This window comes from Lathyrus oleraceus, chromosome 6 (assembly GCF_024323335.1).
Source record: "Lathyrus oleraceus cultivar Zhongwan6 chromosome 6, CAAS_Psat_ZW6_1.0, whole genome shotgun sequence".
Taxonomy (NCBI): domain Eukaryota; kingdom Viridiplantae; phylum Streptophyta; class Magnoliopsida; order Fabales; family Fabaceae; genus Lathyrus; species Lathyrus oleraceus.
This window is the reverse complement of record NC_066584.1, coordinates 155,753,487-155,775,221: the sequence shown is the minus strand read 5'-3', so window position 1 is coordinate 155,775,221 and position 21,735 is coordinate 155,753,487. Positions and strand designations below refer to the sequence as shown.

Below are 21,735 nucleotides of genomic sequence, written 5' to 3'. Positions count from 1 at the left end.
TATTTGTTAGCCAAAAATTGGTAGAAAAAAGGCCAAAATGGCATATATAAAATGTGATAATTGTCTGTCAAAATCTGGTTGAAAACAGAAATTCTGGTTTATAAACCTGGAAAAAATGTGGTTTAAAACAAAAGCTTCAAAAATTTTCGTATACCTTAGACAGCGCTTTTGTAAAAAGCGCTGTCTAAGGGGGGGGGGGGGGCTTAGACAGCGCTTTTTGAAAAGCGCTGTCTAAGGTATACCTAAAAAAATTAAAATAGGAGGGTCTTAGAAAGCGCTTTTGGCCAAAACGCTGTCTAAGGGGGTGGGGCTTAGACAGCGCTTTTCAAAAGCGCTGTCTAAGGGGGGGGGGGGGGGCTTAGACAGCGCTTTTAAGATTTAAAAAAGTGCTGTCTAAACCTTTAGCAGCGGAGGTTTAGACAGCGCTTTAAAGCGCTGTCTAAGGCTAAAAAAAGCGCTGTCTAAGGTCTTGTTTGTTGTAGTGAAATTACTTGTCGGACAACAATACGAGAATCTCTTCTAGGTGAGAATTTCATGCCAACCACATGAGATATACTTCTCGCGGCCAACACTACACAACCATCAAGTACAGGGTTCTAGACACGGTTCCCAGAGTCATGGATTCGACATGAAAATATTGTTACTTACGGAAAACTACTTACCGAACAACAATACCTCCAAGGGAATCTATTATGAGTGAGGTTCTCGTATTAACCTTAAAAATTATACATCTTGTAGGTGAATACTACGCAACCATCATTCTTAGTAGGCCATAGGTTTAATGTTCTAAAAGGTTCTTAAAGTCACAGATCCTCAAGAAAATAGTATCACCTAAGGAAAATTACTTGTCGTACAACAATATCCTCAATAGGATCTACTCTAAATGAGGTTTTCATGTTAACCCCCATGATATATACATCTCGCAGGCCAACATTACGCAATTGTCATCCTATATTATGTTTTTGCTTAAGACTCGGGTGTAAAGCCTTTCCCACAATGTGTTGAAGTAATCAGAATAACCATACCAATAGCACATGGAAACCATATAGGATAACAATAAATATAACAAAAAAGAAAAAACATAAGCATATGATAAAGGAAAGCCAAACAAATAAAGAAAACACATACCACAAAACAAACTAAACTAGGCTTGACTCACTTGGAAAAGATTCCCCGACAGAGTTGTCAACTGTCGCGGTACAAAAAATACAACGAGCGTTCGCATGCCCGAGATGATAACAGAGTCACAACCAAACTTTATTTATTCTAGAAGGAAATGGGAAATATCGATAAAACCCTTAGAAGAAAAAGAAAATGGTCGTCGCAATCAAATTCGGGTTCGGGAACCATCTAGTGAGTTTTGCGTTAAGTGTTAGCTTTAAAATGTTTGTGTTCCCTAAAAGTTTGAAAGGACTAAAATGTAGGTTTTTATTAAGGTTCCTAACGAGTCTTTGAATCTTGCTTCTACGAATCTCCAGATGTGATGGGGAACTAAACGCTATGTAGTTTTGGGTAGAAAATGTGTGAATGTTGGTTGATTTTAGCAAAGGATGCTTAGTTCGCATTCGAGCAGAAAACATGCTTGCTACCCAAAATATGGAGAAGTGAATATTGACATCGTGTCAGAATGGACAATATAACTTGGAAGTTCTAACTTCTTGCACATGGTAGGAACAAAGCTTTATTTGCATCATCTCAGAATGAACGAAACATCTTTCGTTTGTAAATGGTTTTGACATTGCGCTAAGGTGGAAAAGATATTTAATTGGTTGAGTTTATTTTTAGGTGGAAGACAAGTATTCAGATAGGCAAGTTATTACAACTTGTATCCAAATACTCGAGGACCAGAAGTGATATTACATCCAACTAATCCTTTTTTAATCCATTTGATTATGAAAATGTTTGACATATTTATGCTGGATTTTAAGCGGGAGAAAAATACTCGAGCGGGTAAGCTATTATAACTTGTAACCAAGTATTCGAGACTAGGACTGGATATTACACCCAACTAGTCCTTTTTAATCGATTTTATTGCAAAAATGTTTGAAACGTGTTCGATGGATTTTTTAAAGGAATACGAATACTCTTGCATTATTTATTCTCCTTAAAATTGAACCCAACATTTTCCAGGATTTTCGCTATCAAGTCACCATATGGCAGACCTATTCCTTTCCTTTTGCTCCCTAAAAGTTGTTGAATCACTAAACTTGCCCAATTTATCTCAACTTTGTTGACTAGTAACCATATTGTGGAAACATCAAATTTGATTAAGTGACTAAAGTTGCTATCTCATTTTCTCTTCTAAATTTCATATTCACTTAATTAATTTTTTAGTGTCGAGAAAGTAAATACTTAAGTAGAGTTATTTTATGTAAATTGTTGTTGATGTGTAACTATAATAAATATAAGGTTGTTTCTCTTGACTTTAATATTTTGATATAAAAGTTGAAAGTTAAACCAAAAATAAAGCTTGGTGTAATAAGATTGAGGTTTGATCCTGTTGTAAAAGATCTATGATGATGGAAATCTCAAGGGCCACTCTTTGGGGATTAAATGTATGCCTCATGCTTTTGGATTGAACATGGATAAAATTTTGTGTGTTCTTTTATGATCTCTTATATATTTACTTTTTTGTCTATATTTTTTTGTGTCTTTCTTCATCTATTGCAGTTCTTGTTAAAATCAACCTTAAAAATGTTTTTCTTTTTAAAATTTTAAAAAATTAATATCATAATTTCTCTCTCTCTCTCACACACACGCACGCGCGCACACACACACAAAATATTATAAAATATTCTTTTGTCCAAATAAGATTTCAATAAACAAGTTCTCTAAATATTTTTATTGTGTTCAAAATGGCCATAATTCTTCTATTTTTGGTAATGGTGAAATAATATATAAATAAAAGGCTAAAGCCCACATAAAAATACAAGAAAACACGGGCACAAGAAGTGTCAAAGCATAAGTCTAAAGAAATAAAAACAACCAACATTGAACAAAAAATTAACCAAAGTACACCATTAAAATTCACAACTGAAACAATAAGCAGAAAGAATAAACAAAGATGGGAACTCCTCACCAACCACACAGTAAATTACCAACCAAACAGGACTAAGCTAGAACTCAAATAGAAGAACCTCTGAAAGCACAAATTAGAACCTCTGAGTGCATCACGTAATACTTCTATATGAAATCAATGAAAGAACAAACAGAAAAATTATAAAATGAAATGGATCCCAAATGGAATTATGTCACATTCTAATGTTAAATTACGCAAAATTATTTTGTTACCAAACTTTAAAACTTGATGTCGCCATGTATATGTGTTTGAACTCCATGAACTCATACTGATATCTTGACTATGGTATTTAATGAACAGGCACCATTCACAAAAGAATATTTATATGACATGTGTAACACCCCAATAAAATAAAATAATTATTTAAATTTAAGTTAATAGTATATTATTAATTTAATTTAATAATTGGATTATTTTATTATTGGAATAAAATAAATTGGAAAATATATAAGTTGGAATTAAGGAAAAAGTCCCATTGGGAGTAAAAGGTTTCTACGTGAAAAACAGAGAAAATCGTGAAAAGGGAAAAGGGCAGAGAAGAGGAGAAAGGAGCTGAAGAGCAAAGGTTGAAGAACGGAAAGGCTTGAAGCTCAAAGATTCGCCGGATTGTTAAGGTAAGGGGGGTTTATCATCGGTTAAAGGGTATTATATGATAATATGTAATGGGTAGTGAGAAACCGTTGAATCGACCCTAATTGGGATTTGAAATGCTGAAAATTTGTGATGAATAGGTTGAGTGAAAACCGTAATCAAATTGATAATTGTGTGTGTAATCAAACCGATAAATTGGTGATGAATGGCGACGAGTAAGTTTGAGTGGGAAGGGTCTGGGATGGGCACATGAGATCCCTGCCCAAAGAAAACGCGTCTGGTGAACTGTCATGTTCGCCTAGCGAACATAACCTTCGCCTAGCGAAGGAACGCGCCTCAACCTCGCCCCAGCGAGATTGAGAGGTTTTGCTACTGTAATGTTCGCTGTGGACTCGCTGGAGCTTCGCCTAGCGAGTGAGTGCTAGCTGTGTTTTTCACCAAAACAGAATGAGTTCGCTATTACCTTCGCCTTGAGCTCGCCTAGCGAATTAATTTACCAATTTCCTGGAGCTGTTCGCCTTGAGCTCGCCTAGCGAACTAGAGTTTCGCCACTGCCTCGCCTAGCGAGCAAGGCAGAAGGAGTGTTTATACATGTGTTGCTGAGGTGTTTCATACATGTGTTGAGGAAGTGTTTTATACATGTGTTGATGATGTGTTGATACATGTATTGATGATGTATGATGATATGCAAAATGTTGTGAATGTATATATATTGCATGTATTTGTGAATGGACTGTTGTATGGCTTAGAGTGTGAGCATATGTCCATTGTGAGTTGTTGTTGATGCTGCATTGCTAGATGATTAGTGTGCATGGCATAGCCTGTGGGGCTGTAGCTAATTCCCATTGTGAGGAATTGGTGAGTGAATCGTTGTGAATTGTTGTTGATGTTTGCATGCTAGATGATTAGCTTGCATAGTCTAGCCTTTGGGGCTGTAGCTAATTCCCATGGTGAGGAATTAGTGAGTGAGTCATTAGATCTCAATGAGTGGGACTAGTGAGCTTAGTAGCCGTATCCGGAGGGATCGGTGAGCTTGAACTATATGTTCAAGGATAGTCGGTACCGCATGTGTGGAGTCTCATTGCATGAGTCATGTATGGCGTATAATATGAATGGATGTATTCCAATATTATGCGTGTGTCGTGTTGCTATTAAGTATGATTATGAGTGGTATTGATGTTGAGTATGATGATTGGGTTGATATGCCGTTACTGAATGTATTAATCTGACTGGGGTGATGAAATGTGTTATTTACTTAGCATTACATGTTGTTCTATAATGCTTATTATATTGATTGAGGAACTCACCCTTACAACTGTTTTTCAGGTAACGAGCAGTGAGTTGAGTAGGAGCTAGTGCTTGGAGTCTAGTGTAGTCTCCTAGAGGGTCATGCTCTGATAGATGTAACATCGGGAGGGGATGTTTGACTATGTTTTCTTTTAGTTGTTGATCAACTTTACATGTGATGTAATACATGATTTGAATGTCGATATTTTGTATCCGCTGCGAATTATGCAAATAAATCTTATTTTGATCAAATAAATGAGCATGACAGGATAGAATTGATGAATGCAGTGAAATGATTGTGTGACACCCTTCGGGGCATAATTACTCTGATTAATATGTTGTTATTTTAATTGAAATATTTTGGGGTATTTAGAAGGGTGTTACAACATGCGCTCACGTTAGACAACTTGCTTTCTTGAGTTTTATGAGTCTACACGCTGATTTATGGTGGTTGTTGTAAAACATATTGGAAAATTGGGGGATTTCACATCGGATCACACCCCAAACGATGAAAAAATGACACACTCTTTTCAGTTTTTCGCCAATGGTCTGAGGTGAAATGTGACACACTTTTCATAAACACTCTTAGTTACCTCGGGCCCCAACAAAGGTAAGAGTCATTTCTCAATTGATGTAAAAGTTATTTCATAATAGTACAACTATGAAAAAGAATATTGTTTATATATGCATAAGGGGGAGAAATAAATATGTTTTATACTTGTTTTTCCTTCACCGTAATTTTGTCTTATTGGGTTTCTTAGTAAAAAATTTAAGGTTGTTGTCTCTAAAAAAATATTGTATTGTTTTTCTTCGTTAAATTTTTTTTAATAAAGTTTTAGCGAAACATATCTTTTATATAGATATCCAAATAAAAATGTCATGAATAATATATAAATAATATTGAATATGAATGTTCATTTTTCCTACAAACTTTATAAACTTTAATTTTATGATTAAATAATATAATTATTATTGATATTTAATATTATTCATGTGCTAACAACTTACATGTATAAATAAAGTTTATATTATCATATGTAAAAGATACACTTGAATAGTCGTTTCTTCTTTTTCTCTCTTTTATCTCTACTTTTTCATATCATTTTGGGTAATTTTATAACAAATTTTAACTTATGTTACATTACTTTGTTTTGTATTATACCAACAGTGAAAAATATAATGATAAAGGAGTCTAAATAAAACCTAAGCAATTCAATTGTTTATTTGTAAAATACAAAAATGCAACAAAATAAAAGTGCAACTCTTTTGTACAATGGCATAAACGCACACAACACTCGAACTCCTACCACACATAAACTAGGTAATTCACCCATACATATAAATTTAATCAACATAATAAAAAATAATAATACAACCATGAACATCCAACTAACCTTCTCCTTCAATCCACATGCCAAAATGAGAGAAAATTCATGGCCTAATTTTCCCCAAAAGACAATGACCATCATAAGGTTCTAGAAAACACCTACTCTCAATATTCAAACATGTACCAAACCAACCAATCGAAGTTTTCTTTATATAATGCAAAAGTTGTCAAGGCAGCATGAGTTGACTTGACTAACATATAACCTTTGAACTAGTCATAGCCACCAAGATTGTACATTATAATATAACAATATCCCATTTTGAAAAGTCTCAAAATTATTTTTTAAGAACAATAGGCAAAACTATGATCAAGATAATAATAAGAAGTATCAAGATAGCAATACAAGTCCACTTTCTGGTATTCTTCTGGTGCTTCCTAGCAACATGCAACTGCTGGACCCCACCTCTAACGTACGAATTAGCACGTGCCACGTGGCTCTCAATATTATCCAACTGTTCACCTTGTGACTGAACCAGAACAGACATGTCCATGAACACTTGGTGCAGTGCCAGTAGATTTCTCTCTATCTCTTTCACTGTGTCATGTCTCTCTTGAATTTCTTGGATTGTGTCCATGATGTTTGCTCTACCTTGCTGCTGAATCGCTTTTTGTAAAAACGTTTCACTTTCACCTATTCCATAACATTTTTCAATCAAAATTTAACAAGAATATTATAAACCAAAATGATAATATAGAATAAAATGAATATGTATGTATATATATATATTTTTTCATTTGATTTGATATCTCTGCACAGCTACCGACTGGTTTAATCAAACAGACATATGTATGTATGTATATATGCATGATGTACATACCCGTGGAAATGAGGAGGTCAACGGTTTTGTCATCTGGATTCTCTCCGGTGACAGTATAGTATCTACGTTGCACGGTTTCTCTGTATTCGGATGATATTTGCTGTCTAAGGTTGTTAAAACTATCCATAGAGTCCTTCAGTTTCTTTCTCAAACCACTCACCACAGATGTTCTAGTCCGGTCCGAGGAGGAACCTGGTCCAGCGCCAGGCAAACTCCTACTAGCCTCGTTGGAGCGGTCAAGCGCCTCGAGCCGGGCCTTAACGAGTTTAGCTTTCTTCAAAGCAACAGATACGTCATTATCCATGCTGGAGCGAATGTCTTTTACGGATTTTGCAGTGTGAAGCGTTTTGCTTCTCTCGTTGGAGGTTCGAAGGTTTTCGTATAGACGGTCGAGTTCCTTGAGTTCCTCTTTAACGGCTTCGACTTCTTCGAAGAATTTGTCGAGGTGTACGCCGCTTTGAGCGGTTGTTGGGGATGATATTTCGATGACATGGTGGTGGTTGTCCGGCGAGACTTGATCCGTGCTGCGGAACCGGGAGAAAGAGCCAGAGAATAGGTCATTCATCTTGTTCTTTGAATTTTGGTTGTGCTGGAAAAAATCAGAATTCAGAAGAGGAAAGTTTTGGATACTTTTATTAGAAGATGAAGTATTTATATTTATATTTATATGTTATGTTTTATGTAATGTAATGAGGAGATTTATATAATGGTTGTTTTTTTTGAATGATATAGAGTTTGAATATTTCTTTGATTGAATAATAAAAATAAGGTGGAAGTGGGGGAGACTGGTTCAAATTGCAATAATAATTAAGGTGCAAGATGTGAAGTAAAGTTGATTATTATTATAGTGAGAAAAGATTTGTTGAGAACAAATGGAGGGTTGATTATGATAAGAAGATTAAATTAATCTAGATGATTGGTAGTAGCAGACAGGCAAAAGAGGGTAACAGGTCAAAGGGGGTTGGGGGAATGAGGCGTGTACAAATGGCTTCGTGGGAAATTTCCTATCAAGAGGGAAATTAAAGGGAAACAGCCTCAAAGGTAATTTCATGGATAATGGAAAAGGTAATAGAAAAATTGAAAAGTTGCGGTAGAGAAGAAAATTGTTGTTTGCCTGAGAGAATGCCCTTTTTTTTGATGATTTTATTCCACACGGTATAAAACTTTTATATTGTTATTGTTGTCTACATATCTTAATATGTGAAAATTGATAATTTGTTTTCGACTATTTGCCACATTTAATATTAAAGAATTAAAATTAGTAGAATAAATGAAAAAAAAAATATCTTTTTATTAAACTAAAAAGGAAGATTTTTTTTTAAATAATCACATTTTTTAAATAAAATTTATTTTTCAAATTAATTACGGAAATAACCACATTTTATTTAGTATGCGTCAATTGAACTGACGCATATAATTTCCCATTGCACATCAACGCCATTAGGATAGGCGCATGCATGCCTTGAAGTCAATTGCATCTGACACATGCACTATGCAATTTTTTTTTAATTTTAGATTTTAGATTTATAAATAATTAAATTAAATACGTAAATGGAAAATAATGATTAATATTATAATATAAAGTTAAAATACATAACAATTGATAAGAAAATCAATGACCTGTCCGATTGAAACGCCCCTTGTTCCACATCTAGGTTGTAAGACCCCAATTTTGACCCTAAGATCCCTCATGCTATACCATCATATGCATTGGCATTGGGATCACACCTTGACATCCTCCTTCCCCCTCATTCATTGGGTTTGCATTGGGAGAGATCACCAAACACCTTTTGATTGTATCATACTTTGTATTTTATCATCTTTACTGACCAAAATACCAAAAAAAAAAAATAGGTCTTTGCATTTGTCTAACTCTTTTGTAGGTAGGGCACATGATCACCTATGATCTATCAAGTTCATATCTAGGGTTTAAGACCCTCAGTGCAAGGAATTCAATCAAGAATTGGTTTATTATGGCTCTAGGCATCATATATGGATCCCCATGAGCATCACATGTTATTTTGGTCAAGAAATCATCAAAAGTTTGGAATTGGTTTGCCTCGGAAACCCTAGTTCATATGGGTATCTTGTGTAACTTCTTCATCAAGCTTCTTCAACAATTGATCAAATATTTCAAGGGATACTTAAAACTTCATCATCTTATGCATATATGATCTCCTATGAGTCCCAAAAGTCAAGAGAATTGCAAGTTAGCAAGTTGGTTGATGGTGGTTGACCAGAGGAATTCATTTGATCAAAACTAGATCCCCTAGACCCTATCTCCTATAATTTGTGTGATATGAAAATGATTCCAAGAGAAAAGTTACTCTGAATGACATTCCAAACAACTTTCATGTTTAGGTCTAGAGATATTTTTGCTTGGAAAGTCATTTTTTATGATGAAAGATTAAAGGTCATTTTGGCTAAACCCTAATTTTGAGGTCAACTTCCCAAGGTCATAACTTGCTCAATTTTTATGATATGAAATATTTCCAAGTTGAGCAATCAAATTCAAGGTGTCTACTTAAACTTTGATGTTTGGAGAAAGAGTTAATTCAACTTTTATGAGCATGTGATATGAGGATACATTATAGGTCATTTTGGACCAATACCATTGAACAAGTGATTTTCCTCAACTTCAAAAATGAATAAATCCTTCATATCAAATCCAAAATAGGTCAAATTTGTGACCATTTTGAAGGACTTTGAAATAGATACAACTTTGATGAAGGAACTTTTCTCATTTGAAGCTCACACAAAAAGTTAGCCAAGGTGGAATAAGTGAACATATGGCTTGACACTTAGAATTTTTTTTGATATGTTAAAATTTCCAAACTTACACCTCAAAATTCATCATGATACAAGCTTCAAATGGAAAAGTGTTGAACATGAAAGTTGTTCCTCTGGATCTAACCTTTCAAAAAAGTCCAATTTCATCTATTTTGGACAAGATTTGAATGGGTTGTGCATGGATTGAATATTGCATCATCGTTTGGCAAAAATCAAACATCAAACTTCCATATACAATTGCCTAGCACTCCAATTTGATTTCATACTTGTTCACACTCAATTATGGATCAAATGGAATATCTCATGGACCTGTACACGCCCATGCACACATGCATCACTCATTGCCAATTTTGGGAACTCAATTGTAAGGTGCAAATATCATGTGATTCAGCTATAAATAGAGACCCATATGCTCAGAATTAGGGACTCCTTCGTGCCATCTTTGATCCCAAACACCAAACCTTTCCGTTTGAGAGGATAATCCTGAGAATTTCCTTTGGAAGTTGAGTTTGAATCTCACTGTTTTGAGATCCAAAACTCCAAGGATCCAAGACCTTTTGTGCATTCTAATCTACTTCTGCAAGCATTTTGAGCAAGATCAAGCATGAACCAAAGCAAGAACAAGTGAATCCAGACCTGCATTGAAGGTATTTTCCATAAATTTCATCTCTTCGATTCTCACTCAATTCTCCATAATTCTCTTGGATCCTTGGTTGTCTGAAGTCCTACCAATGTAGGCAACAAGATTGAGTTGCTTTGAGGTCAAATCGAAGCAACTCAGATCATGCACCTCAAATTTCAACTCCTTGTATCTCTCAATATACTTGGAGTTAGGATAAATTGAGGTCAGATTCATGCTCAATGCTATTTTTACTTTAAAATCATGTCCTCCTTTTTTATTTTAGTAACAGTTATGATTGGACCAGTCCGACGAGGCTCTCCTGAGAAGGAGACCGGAGATTTACTCCGTTGGTGAGTTGGAAAGGTCCAAAGCCACATGATCTGTTTGATTTGTTTTAGTCACGAGCGTTGGTTTGAATTACCAAGTTTGTGGCACGCTGACTAGATTCCACAATGGATTGCGCGCTTGTGGCCACTTGATCTGCCACCTAAATTAATGAGGGAGATCAAGTGGTCCACGTTTTTTATGATTATTTGATTTTCATTTTATTTGTGTTATTTTCATTAATTCATATTAATTTTTATATTGATCCAAAAAATATGAGAGTTTCACTAAAAAATTTAAATAAATTCATCTTTCATTTTCTGAATTAAAGTTATTTTTTGGATCATTATGAATATTTTTCATGATTTAATTAATTTTGTGAATATTTTTAATTGTTTAAAAATAGTTTTAAGTTTCCAAAAATTATGAAAAATTTTCTCCAAGGTCCTTTGACCTAGTTTGACCTATGATAAATCTCATGGTCATTTCTTTGGTGTTTTGATGAGGTTTTAGGAAATTGACCAACCATAATTTAATTTAATGCATATTTTAGTTGATTTTAATTTATTAAATGCCAAATAAATTGTGTTGAGCTTCTATTATGACTTGTTGAGTTTGACTTGTGCTGTTGGGCCTTGGTCAAGGTTGATTTGACTTTGTTAAGTTAAGATCATTGGATTTAGGGGATTGATGAAATGTACATTTCATCTCCTAAAATGAATGAATGATCTTAATTTGGTAAAGGTCCCCTTTGACCAATTTGTGTTGATTCCATTCCCCCTCCCTCTTCATCTCATTTCCCTTATTTATTCATTTATGTCATGGACCTATGATATCTCTATATCCTAAGGCTAGTTGATTGCAAAATCAACATGAGTATGGATGAGATTAGGTCCATCACACTTTTGCATATTCTTTTTGTGTGTGGTATGTTTCATGAGCATAGTCCATTATACTATGTCTCTAACATGCATTAACACCAAAATTTTATTGCCCGACCTCAAATAGTTGTGACTTCTACATAAGTCCAATTATGATTGCTTAACATAGCGCTAAATTTGTGACACAAAAGGCATAACATTCTAGTAAGTGAGATTGTAAGTCTCCCCTCTTTCATGATATTGTGTGGAAACTTGGTCTTTTTTCCTTCCTTTGGAAGATATCTTGGTTCAAGGATCCATGCTTATGAATAGTGGGTTGAGTGTTCTCCAAAGAATGACTTGAACAATACAAAGTAAAAGCAATACTAACTTCTAATCAACTAACAACTAACATTTAATTTCAAGCCATTTACTTTTATGTACTTTAATTTCAAGCTTTATTCATTTGCCATTATTCATACCATTCAATTTGTTTACTTTAATGCCATTTTCACTTTGCCCATTTGGGCCATAATTTGTGATATATTGTGTTTGTATATACTTGTTTGTTTTTGTGGTCTCTTGACCATAATGTACATAATAAGAACAAAAACCCTAAAAAAAAAATTGTGTGGACTGTTGGGTTTGATCTGAGACAATGGACTTAGAATTAGGAAACACTTCCTATGCAAAAGGACTTGGTCAATGCCAACTTTCATGAAACCAAGTGCTTGTCAAGTGAACATTCATCTGATACAATGTTGAAGATCCATTTGAGTTCATCTGCAACATGATCATATTAAAGCTATTATTTTGAACATGTGTCTAATGCCTACTTTTGGAAGTCATTTGATGCATGGGAAATTTTGAATAAGATCATGCAGTTGCTAAGCTTGGACATGGATATCTTTATTTGATGCCTTGCTTTCATCTTGCTATTTGTGTATTAATATTGCTTGATTCTAAAGTCCAAGGGAAATTTGGGTTTCTATATGACATTCTTGTCTATTGGATTGCGGCCCATAGGTCAGATTTTTTCAACTCTTAACTTTTAAATTTGTGCTTAGGATTAGTATTTTCATCTCTCCCCCATTTCATTAATTTCAAATCTCTCCCTCCTTTTAAAAATCTTCTTTGCTTGTGTTTGTTTTCTAAACTTAGACCATATTGAAAATTAGAAACTTTGGCCTTATGCCATTGCATTTTAAAAACTCTTTTCTTATCAAACTTGTAAATGAACTTAACTATACTTGACTTAAAATTTCAAAAGCCAAAAAAAACTAACACTCATTCAAACCATTTTAGGCCTCTTGTGCTTTTTGTTAAACTTAAATTTTGTTAAAAGTAATCCGCTCACTTTGAAATTGATACCACGAACTACGAGGTTTTGATCCCTCATTTTTATGTTGGTACGTAGGCACAAGTTCGAAGCTCTTGTTAAACACAAAAGTATAATTAATGAATTCTTTTCTCATCCCTTTTACTCTATTTATTACAAACATCATTTTGTACAAAAACACATATGTACACAAGAAAGGGCTCCCTAGGAGTACCTAGGACACTTTGGGTGCTAACACCTTCCCTCTGTGTAACCAACCCCCTTACCTGTAATCTCTGGCATTTTATTAGTTTTAATTTGAAAACTTCTCATTTTTGGGTTTTGTTCGTACTTTTCCCTCGGAAATAATAAAAGCATTATGGTGACTCTGGTTTTATTGACGTCTAGCTTATCCATAGCTTGATGGTCATGAATTTACCGCTACACAGGTGCGTTAGCTTGTCTTCGAGATCTCCCACGATTTCCCTGAGGTGTTTGGGATCTTTGAATGCGGACATGATGCAATGGTGGCTGGTGTGAAGGTCTGGTGGAAGGTCCAGATGTATTTGATAGATTTGACATCATTTCTCCCTAATAGTTGGGGGGTTGTCGCCAACGGTGCTTCCGTAATTGAGTTTGGTGCCCATGTTGTCGTAGTTGGGTTGTTGTAGTTGGGTAGTTTATAGAAGGTATGGTTGCCCGAATTGGAGCATTTAATCATCCTGGAAATAAAGTAATGGTTCTTATGGTGTACTAAAGTCAAATAATGGTTGGGTGTTGTGGGGATGGGATGTTTGGGTGTTCATTAATGAGGGGCTGCGATGGCATGACGTTGAATCGTATGAATCATCTGGGCTATAGATTGTTGTGGTGGTTGCGTATGGTTATTCGTGGTTAGGGTTTGATTCATGGTTTTGAGTTTGGGTGTATGACATAAATTGGTTGCGAGGTTGGATGTTTGGTGGTTAGGTGTATATGGAAGGGTGATGGTGTGAGGTTGGTCGTTGGGTTTGGGTGGGTTGACATTGTTCTTGGGTGGGGATTTGTTATTGGGCGTTTGATGACGAAGCTCGTTGGCGTGGATCAATCAAATACTTTGGCTCAAACACAAACTGTGGTATTGTAGTCGACCTAAATCATGTCATATAATGTTGAGTTGGTCTAGCACCATGTACGACTGGTTCGCTTAAGATGTGTTATCCTCGATTCCTCCAACGACGACACATCTCTTTTGTGAAGTCTCTCCAATCAAAATAATATCATTGGTCATCGACTCTTTGTTGATGCCAATCTCCCAAACACGTCGGAGGTTCTGGAATTTGTTATTGCATGTCTAACTGCAATTTTACACGCCCGCTTGGGTGCATCTCCGTAGTAGTGAATCGAATAATTCGTGTTTTTGATGTCCAAACTACAGCATCATCATGGTTAACCTGATGATCAAGACCCAGATACGGCCTCCAAATAAATTGTATAAGAATTTGACATGATTAGAGGATATGTAATGGATAATTTTTTTAAATCAAATGTAGAGTTGTTTAGTAGTAATATATCGTCTGGTCCAATGTGGTTTAAAAGATTGTGACAGACTACTACAGCGGGTTTGGGACACCTATTGTACTTCATCCCTTTAACTGACCAGCTAGATCAAAAAGATTGAAAATATATTAGTTAAAGTTAGTTATACTATAAAGTATAATAAATTAGAAGATTTAATATAAATTTACTTTGTTGCATAGGGGAATGTGAATGGCTTCTCGTTGACCGGGGTGAGTGACGACAGTCTTGACCAACCTCATGCTTGTAGCAAATAGGCGCAAGAATAAAACGTACAAGTATTTTTTTTTTACATTTTTACACAACGAACTACATAGATGGGATAAAACAGTTGAATCCCAACTATATGTGCCTACTTTATTTATGTTTCGTAACAACGACAAATGCATAATATTTACGGTATTACCCGTACTTTCAGAAAATAAAAAATTACCAAATAGAATCTAATATAACGTCGAGCTTTAATTATCTTTTCATACTCGGTAGATTCTTCATTTAATGTTATACTTGAATAATATTCTTTAAGATATTTTAAATTAATACCTTAACCCCTAGGTTGGCCCGAAGTCTGTCTCGTAGTTGTATCTTCACACAAAGGAAAAGTAGAATGTGTGGGTCTCGGGTCTCCATCTTTCTAATAAAGCAAGAATAAATTTGTAGTCAACTGATTATAAGACTATGTTAAGTTGATTACCAAAACCTCATCCTCAAATATATGGTTCTATCAAAGGACCGTGTGATACATATTCATGTACACGACATCGAAATCTCTTTGGGTCCTAATAAAATATAATTAAGAAATAAGTAATAAAAATAAGAATAAGAATAAGTGTGTGCCAATGGTAAGGGTGTATGCCTTGTATTTTTGCATGCAGGTGAGTATGCGCCATTGGAGAGGGCGCATGCCTTGTCTTGTTAGGGCAGAGGAATCTTGTTAGGGCACATGCCTTATTTTGTGAGGAAATATCATCACAAACAAATATAACACATAAACAACATATAAACAACAACACAAGAAACCACAACAAATAAAATACCATCACAAACAAATACAACACATAAACAACATAACTATGTGATTACAACTATCAAAATAATTTTCTGAGGAGTATACATCATCCTGTAAACGTCTCTGTCAGTTCTAATATCCATCCAGAAATGAACTTCTCCATTTTAGTTGAACATCATATCAAGCCGTTGAAATTTTCTGATCCTTTCACCATCTGCAAAGTTTCCATCTAACCAACGGTTCAAGGTCCTGTTAAGATGTTTGAATGTATCTAGATTCCTAAGTTGGGTCTTCATCAGGGGCTGCACTACCGAAAAGATTAAATCGTCATTTCTCTTATGAGCATATGGACACAAGTATAAATATGCAGACATTTTAAAGAAAATTGAAGGAGATTGAATAAAAATGGAAGGAGTATAAGAAGTTGTGTGAAAAATTATGGGAGAGATGTTGTATTTATAATAGATGAATGGTGGAGCATGAGTCATTGCTTGTGGCACACACACATGGCTACACATGCATGCGCCATTGCATGTGGAGCCTTCACATGCATGCTTCAATGCATGCGCCCAAGCAATTGGTGCCTTTGTTCAATGAAAAGCATATGCGTCAGTCCAACTGGCGCATGCTTCCTTAAACATGGTTATTACCGTAAATTTTTTGAAAAATAGGTTATTTTAGAATTTTATTTGAAAAATCTTGTTTAATAAAAATATGTGCATAACATTTAATATTAAAAATCTTAACTAATCTTTTAAATAATTGAAGTTGATTGTTTTGTCTTTTCTTAAGCACTTCGCTCTTATAAGCCTCGTGTTTGGGGATTGTAGACTTTTATGATATATTATGATCTAAGCTCACATAATAACTCTGACTCATTCGCCTTTGACTAAGTGAGATGCAGAGAGATGACATATGAATTTAGGAAAGGTAACACATGTGTCAGACGTAAAAGCAAACTCACTACGTCCTCGATAATGATTCACCCACCATGCTTCCTAGTGGAGTGGACTCGTGTGAGTGACATACGAGATTATAGATGCGAGGTTTGACATGTGTCATTGACTGAGTCTTGATGTATCTTCGATGATGGGTTATCCACCACACTCTCTAATAGAGTGTGATCGTGTGAGTCGTGCTTAAGATTATTTGAGACTCTGCAAATTTAGCTAGGTTATGGCTATATATATATATATATATATATATATATATATATATATATATATATATATATATATATATATATATATATATATATATATATATTTCACATGATACATCATATCCATCAGTTTTTGCATATCACAACCTTTAAGATCTCTTGTTTAGAATATCATAAGCAAGCTTAACATTATTGTACTTGCAACAACTATAACGAGAATAAAATAATAACAATTAATCCCTAATAGTCTCCTTTAAGTTGGAAAATGTATGTTTAACATTTTCAGATTAGCAAAAATAGTCGAAAACATTAGTGGTTTCAAAGGCAGCCTCAGGACCCACTTGGGTTTTGGAAGATATATTGTCGTGTCTACCACAAAGATGCATCCTTAGGACCCACTAAAGAAATTGATTTGGACGATGGAACAACAAAAATGTTGACTTACATCAGTGCCAACTTCGATCCAAAATTAAGGTTAGAGGTAATTGATGTACTTCATGAGTTCAAAGATTACTTTGCTTGGGATTATAATGAAATGCCAGGTTTGAGCAAGGAATTGGTGGACTTAAAACTACCAATAAAATCGGAGAGAAAGTCGGTCAAGCAGATGCCTAGGAGCTTTGCGCCAGAGGTCATGTTCAAGATAAAGGAGGATATCGAAAGACTCCTGAGAAGGAAATTCATAAGAACGGAAAGGTATGTTGAATAGATTGCAAATATTGTTCCAGTAATTAAGAAAAATGGGACGTTAAGGGTGTGCGTCGAATTCAGAGACCTGAACACTGCAACCCCAAAAGACGAATACCTAATGCATGTCGCCAAGATGTTGGTTGATTCAGTAGCGAGTTTTAAGTACCTTAGTATGCTTGATGGTTATTATGGATATAACCAAATTTTCGTTACAGATGAAGATATTCCGCAGACTGTGGCTTTAGGCACCTACGAGTGGGTAGTGATGTCATTTGCCTTGAAGAATGTCGAGGCAACTTATCAGTGGTGATGAATTCTATCTTTTATGATTATATCGAAACATTTATACATGTGTATATCAATGATATAGTCATTAAGTTTGTGTCGGGAACCGGTCATCTTGGCCACCTTCGAAACTCATTCAAAAGGATGAGAAAATACAGACTGAAAATGAATCCTCTTAAGTGTGCTTTTTGTGTGCAGGCTAGAGACTTTCTTGGGTTCTTTGTTCATAATAAGGGCCTTGAGGTTAACCAGAACAAAACTAAGGCCACCAGTGAAACTAAGCTGCCTTCAACCAAGAAAGAGTTTCAATCCCTTTTGGGGAAGATTAAATTTTTAAGGAGGTTCATCTCAAATCTAAGTGGCAAGATTTGAGTGTTCTCGCTGCTCCTCCACCTGAAGAAGGAAGAATTCATTTGGCAGTCAGAGCATCAAAGGGTTTTGATGAAATAAAGGAGTACTTGATGAAGCCTCTAATTTTGTCCCCTCTAGTTAGAAATAGGTTCATGAGGTTGTATATTGCTACCTCATACTTGACTATAAGAAGTATGTTAGCTCAAGAGGATGATAATGGCGTCGAAAGGGCCATATATTACCTCAGTCGAGTCTTGAATGACGCAGAAACTAGGTATAGTCTTATAGAAAATATATGCCTTTGTTTATACTTTTTATGTATGAAGTTGATGCATTATATAAAACGGGTCGATGTATTTGTGTTTTCTCATTTTGAAGTTATAAAGCATATGTTGTCTAAACCAATCTTGCATAGTAGGATTGGGAAATAGGATATGTCCTTAATAGAAAACTCCTTAATCTATGTACATTTAAAATCCATGAAGGAGCAAGTGGTTGCAAACTTTATTGTGGATCATTCGATAGTCGAGACACCTTTAAATTATTTAGAGCCAGAACCATGGAAGTTGTACTTTGATGGTTCCAGTCATAAGAATGGGATGAGTGTTGGAATCTTAATCATTTCTTCAAACAAAATTCCAACCAAAGTCAAATATAGTGTTAACGACACTTTTTCGAATAACAAAGTCGAATGAAGCTTTGATAGTTGGCCTTGAAATCTTATTAGATTTGGGGGTAAGACAAATTGAAGTAAGAGGAGACTTCCAATTAGTGGTGAAGCACGTGACAAAGGAGTGTAGATGTATTAGGGAGAACTTGATCATGTACTTCGTTATAGTTAATCGACTCATCAGGTGTTTTGAATTTTTTAACATTCAACATGTTCCTCGACTTAAGAATCAAGAAGTGAATGTGTTGGCGCAAATTGCTTTAGGATATAAGGCGTCCAAAGACAAGCTATAAGGTTTGATTTAAGTTTGGGGAAGATTAAAGTCAACAAGATTATTTCCGCCAGATCTAGAAATGACTAAGTTAGGATCAGCAGATCCGGAAAATTTTGAGGTTATTACTTTAGAAAATATGACTGATGCTAATTGGAGAAAACCAATTGTTGAATATTTGGACAATCTGAATGGGACAACTGATCGGAAGGTAAAATATAGGTCCCTTAATTATGTGATTATAGGAAATCAATTATTTTTAAAAACGCCTGAGTATTTATTAAATGCCTTGGTGAAGGCATACTTGGCTACATCGAATGTCCATAGTAGGGCATGTGGTGTCTGTCAAGTGGGGCACAAGATGAAATGGTTGCTTTGTCGCCAAGGTGTCTATTGGCCTACAATGTTGAAAGACTTTATTGAGTTTGCCAAGGGTTGTCAGGAGTGCCAAGTACATTCAAGCATCCAACATGTCCCTGCAAGTGAGCTACATACAATTGTGAAGCCATGGCCATTTAGAGGATGGGTTTTAGATTTGACCAACATCTTCCAAGAGTCATAAATATATTCTAATTGGTATAGATTACTTTAAAAAATGGATATAAGTTGTTCCTTTAGTAAATATTGACCAAGACGTGATAGTAGAGTTTATTAAAAAAAACATTGTGTATAGGTTTGGGATTTCTAAAACCATCACGACTGATCAAGGGTCGGTATTCACTAGTCGAAAGATGCAAGAATTCGCATCTGAAACGGGGATTAAGCTACTAACTTCGACGCCTTATTATGCCCAGGCTAATGGCTAAGTCAAAGCAGACAATAAGATTATCATTGGTTTAATCAAGAAACATGTTAGGAAAAAAACAAAGAATTGACACAAGACTTTATACCAAGTCTTATGGGCATGTCATACGTCCCCTAAAGAGGCAACAAATACTACTCCATTTCGGTTAACTTATGGACATGAGGTTGTATTGTCTATCAAAATTTATCTGCAATCGGTCAGAGTTTAAAGGCAAGATGAGATTTTACCCGACCATTATTGGAATATGATGTTAGATGAAATGGTCGATTTGGACGAGGAAAGACTAACAATGCTAGATGTCTTAATAAGACAAAAAGAACGAGTTGCCAAATCCTATAATAAGAAGGTTAAAGCAAAATCATTCTCGATTGAAGATTTTGTTTGGAAAGTAATATTACCTATGGATAAAAGAGATAAGACTCTAGGTAAATGGTCTCCAAATTAGGAAGGCCCATTTCGGATTATCCATACATTTTTGAATAATGGTTATGAAATTGAAGAGTTATCAGTTGATAAACGAATTCTAAGAGTAAACGGTAAATATATAAAAAGATATAAGCATATGCTATGTGAAATTTTAATTGATAAAGAATAATATGCGTCAAATAACAAGCGCAAAAATGGTATTAAAGTGCTAAAATGGAATTGTCATTACAAACATGAAAAGCAAAGGGAATGAAAATGCAATTTAAGCAGGGAATTTCTATTTGAAGTATTCAAGCTTAGTCTTAGAGAAGTCGAGTATGGAAGTCATCCGGTCACAAATTTCCTCTAGAGAGTTGATTTTGCGCCCCAGTTTAAGGGCAGCCTCAGCGTGTTCTACACCTTTGGTGGCTTCTTCGCCAATCATCTCTTTAGCAGGTAGTGATTTTTCCCAAGCGAGCTCAACTTTCTCTTTCTCCAGGTTGTCGATATCTTTTTTCAATTTCGCAATCTTTGATCTATGTTGTGCAATTTGTTCATCCAATACCTCTTTTTTGTTGGTGTACTCTTGGAGATTAGTTTTGAGCTTATCAACTTCCTGCTCAGACGCATTGCTTAAGTACCAGGCCACCATCATGGCATCCTTCACTTGTCGAAGTCGAGTATTATTAGTTTGTTTAAGATCAATGTCTATGCATTCTTGATCGAAATAGGCTTCAAACTCAAAAGGAATTGAACCATGGGGTCAGACACCCGTTGTTTGTTGAGCTCAATCAGCAATCATCGAATATCAATGTCAAGTCAAGCATCCCCTTTGATGGCATTCAGGAGATCAGACTAAAAAATATTGGCTTTTAATTGTTGAATCAGGAGGTTCAATGGATCATTGCATGTATCGACCGAAGAAGCGTCAAAAGAATGGATAAACTTGGAACTTGTCGAAATTTTGCGCAGTTTCTGAAAGCGCTTCAAAGTTTCAGTTGGGTTCTTTCTTTTAAGAGCCAGAATTTCGTATTGACTCAAGTAAGTATTCGATGTTGAATTATGGATAGTGGCTTGAGTTTGCTCTTTGTCATTGGTGGAAGTTTTTTTTTCTATGGTCGGGTTGTCTTTCGCATCAGGGATAGTTTTATCTTCGTCAACCTTTGTTGGACTGTTGGACTTTGGATTTTATAAAATTATATTGTCATGGACGAGGAAGTGGTATCATCTAGATCTTTATTGTGTTGTAGAGAAAACTGTTCAACATCAAATTTGGCTTCAGTTTGCGATTAAGGAGATGCGTCTATTGTTTTGTTGACGGGCTTGGCGGCTGGACTGACAGACGAAATGCTGGAATCAAAAAAGTCCGACAAAAGTATATGAGAAAAGGTTTCATAAGGAATCTAACAAGGGATACCTGATAATTTTTAGGTTTATTCGTTGTTCGTTTCTTT

The 21,735-nt window shown here is 35.2% G+C and overlaps 1 protein-coding gene across 1 annotated transcript; it reads right to left on the bottom strand.

Moving 5' to 3' along the window:
* Positions 1–6,154: 6,154 nt before the first annotated feature.
* On the bottom strand, positions 6,155–8,027 carry LOC127098144 (syntaxin-121). Its single transcript, XM_051036649.1, has 2 exons — positions 7,163–8,027; positions 6,155–6,975 (listed from the first exon to the last, which is right to left on the bottom strand). Exons 1-2 carry the CDS (start codon positions 7,725–7,727, stop codon positions 6,620–6,622), a joined length of 921 nt encoding a protein of 306 aa, XP_050892606.1. The 5' UTR covers positions 7,728–8,027; the 3' UTR covers positions 6,155–6,619.
* Positions 8,028–21,735: the final 13,708 nt, after the last annotated feature.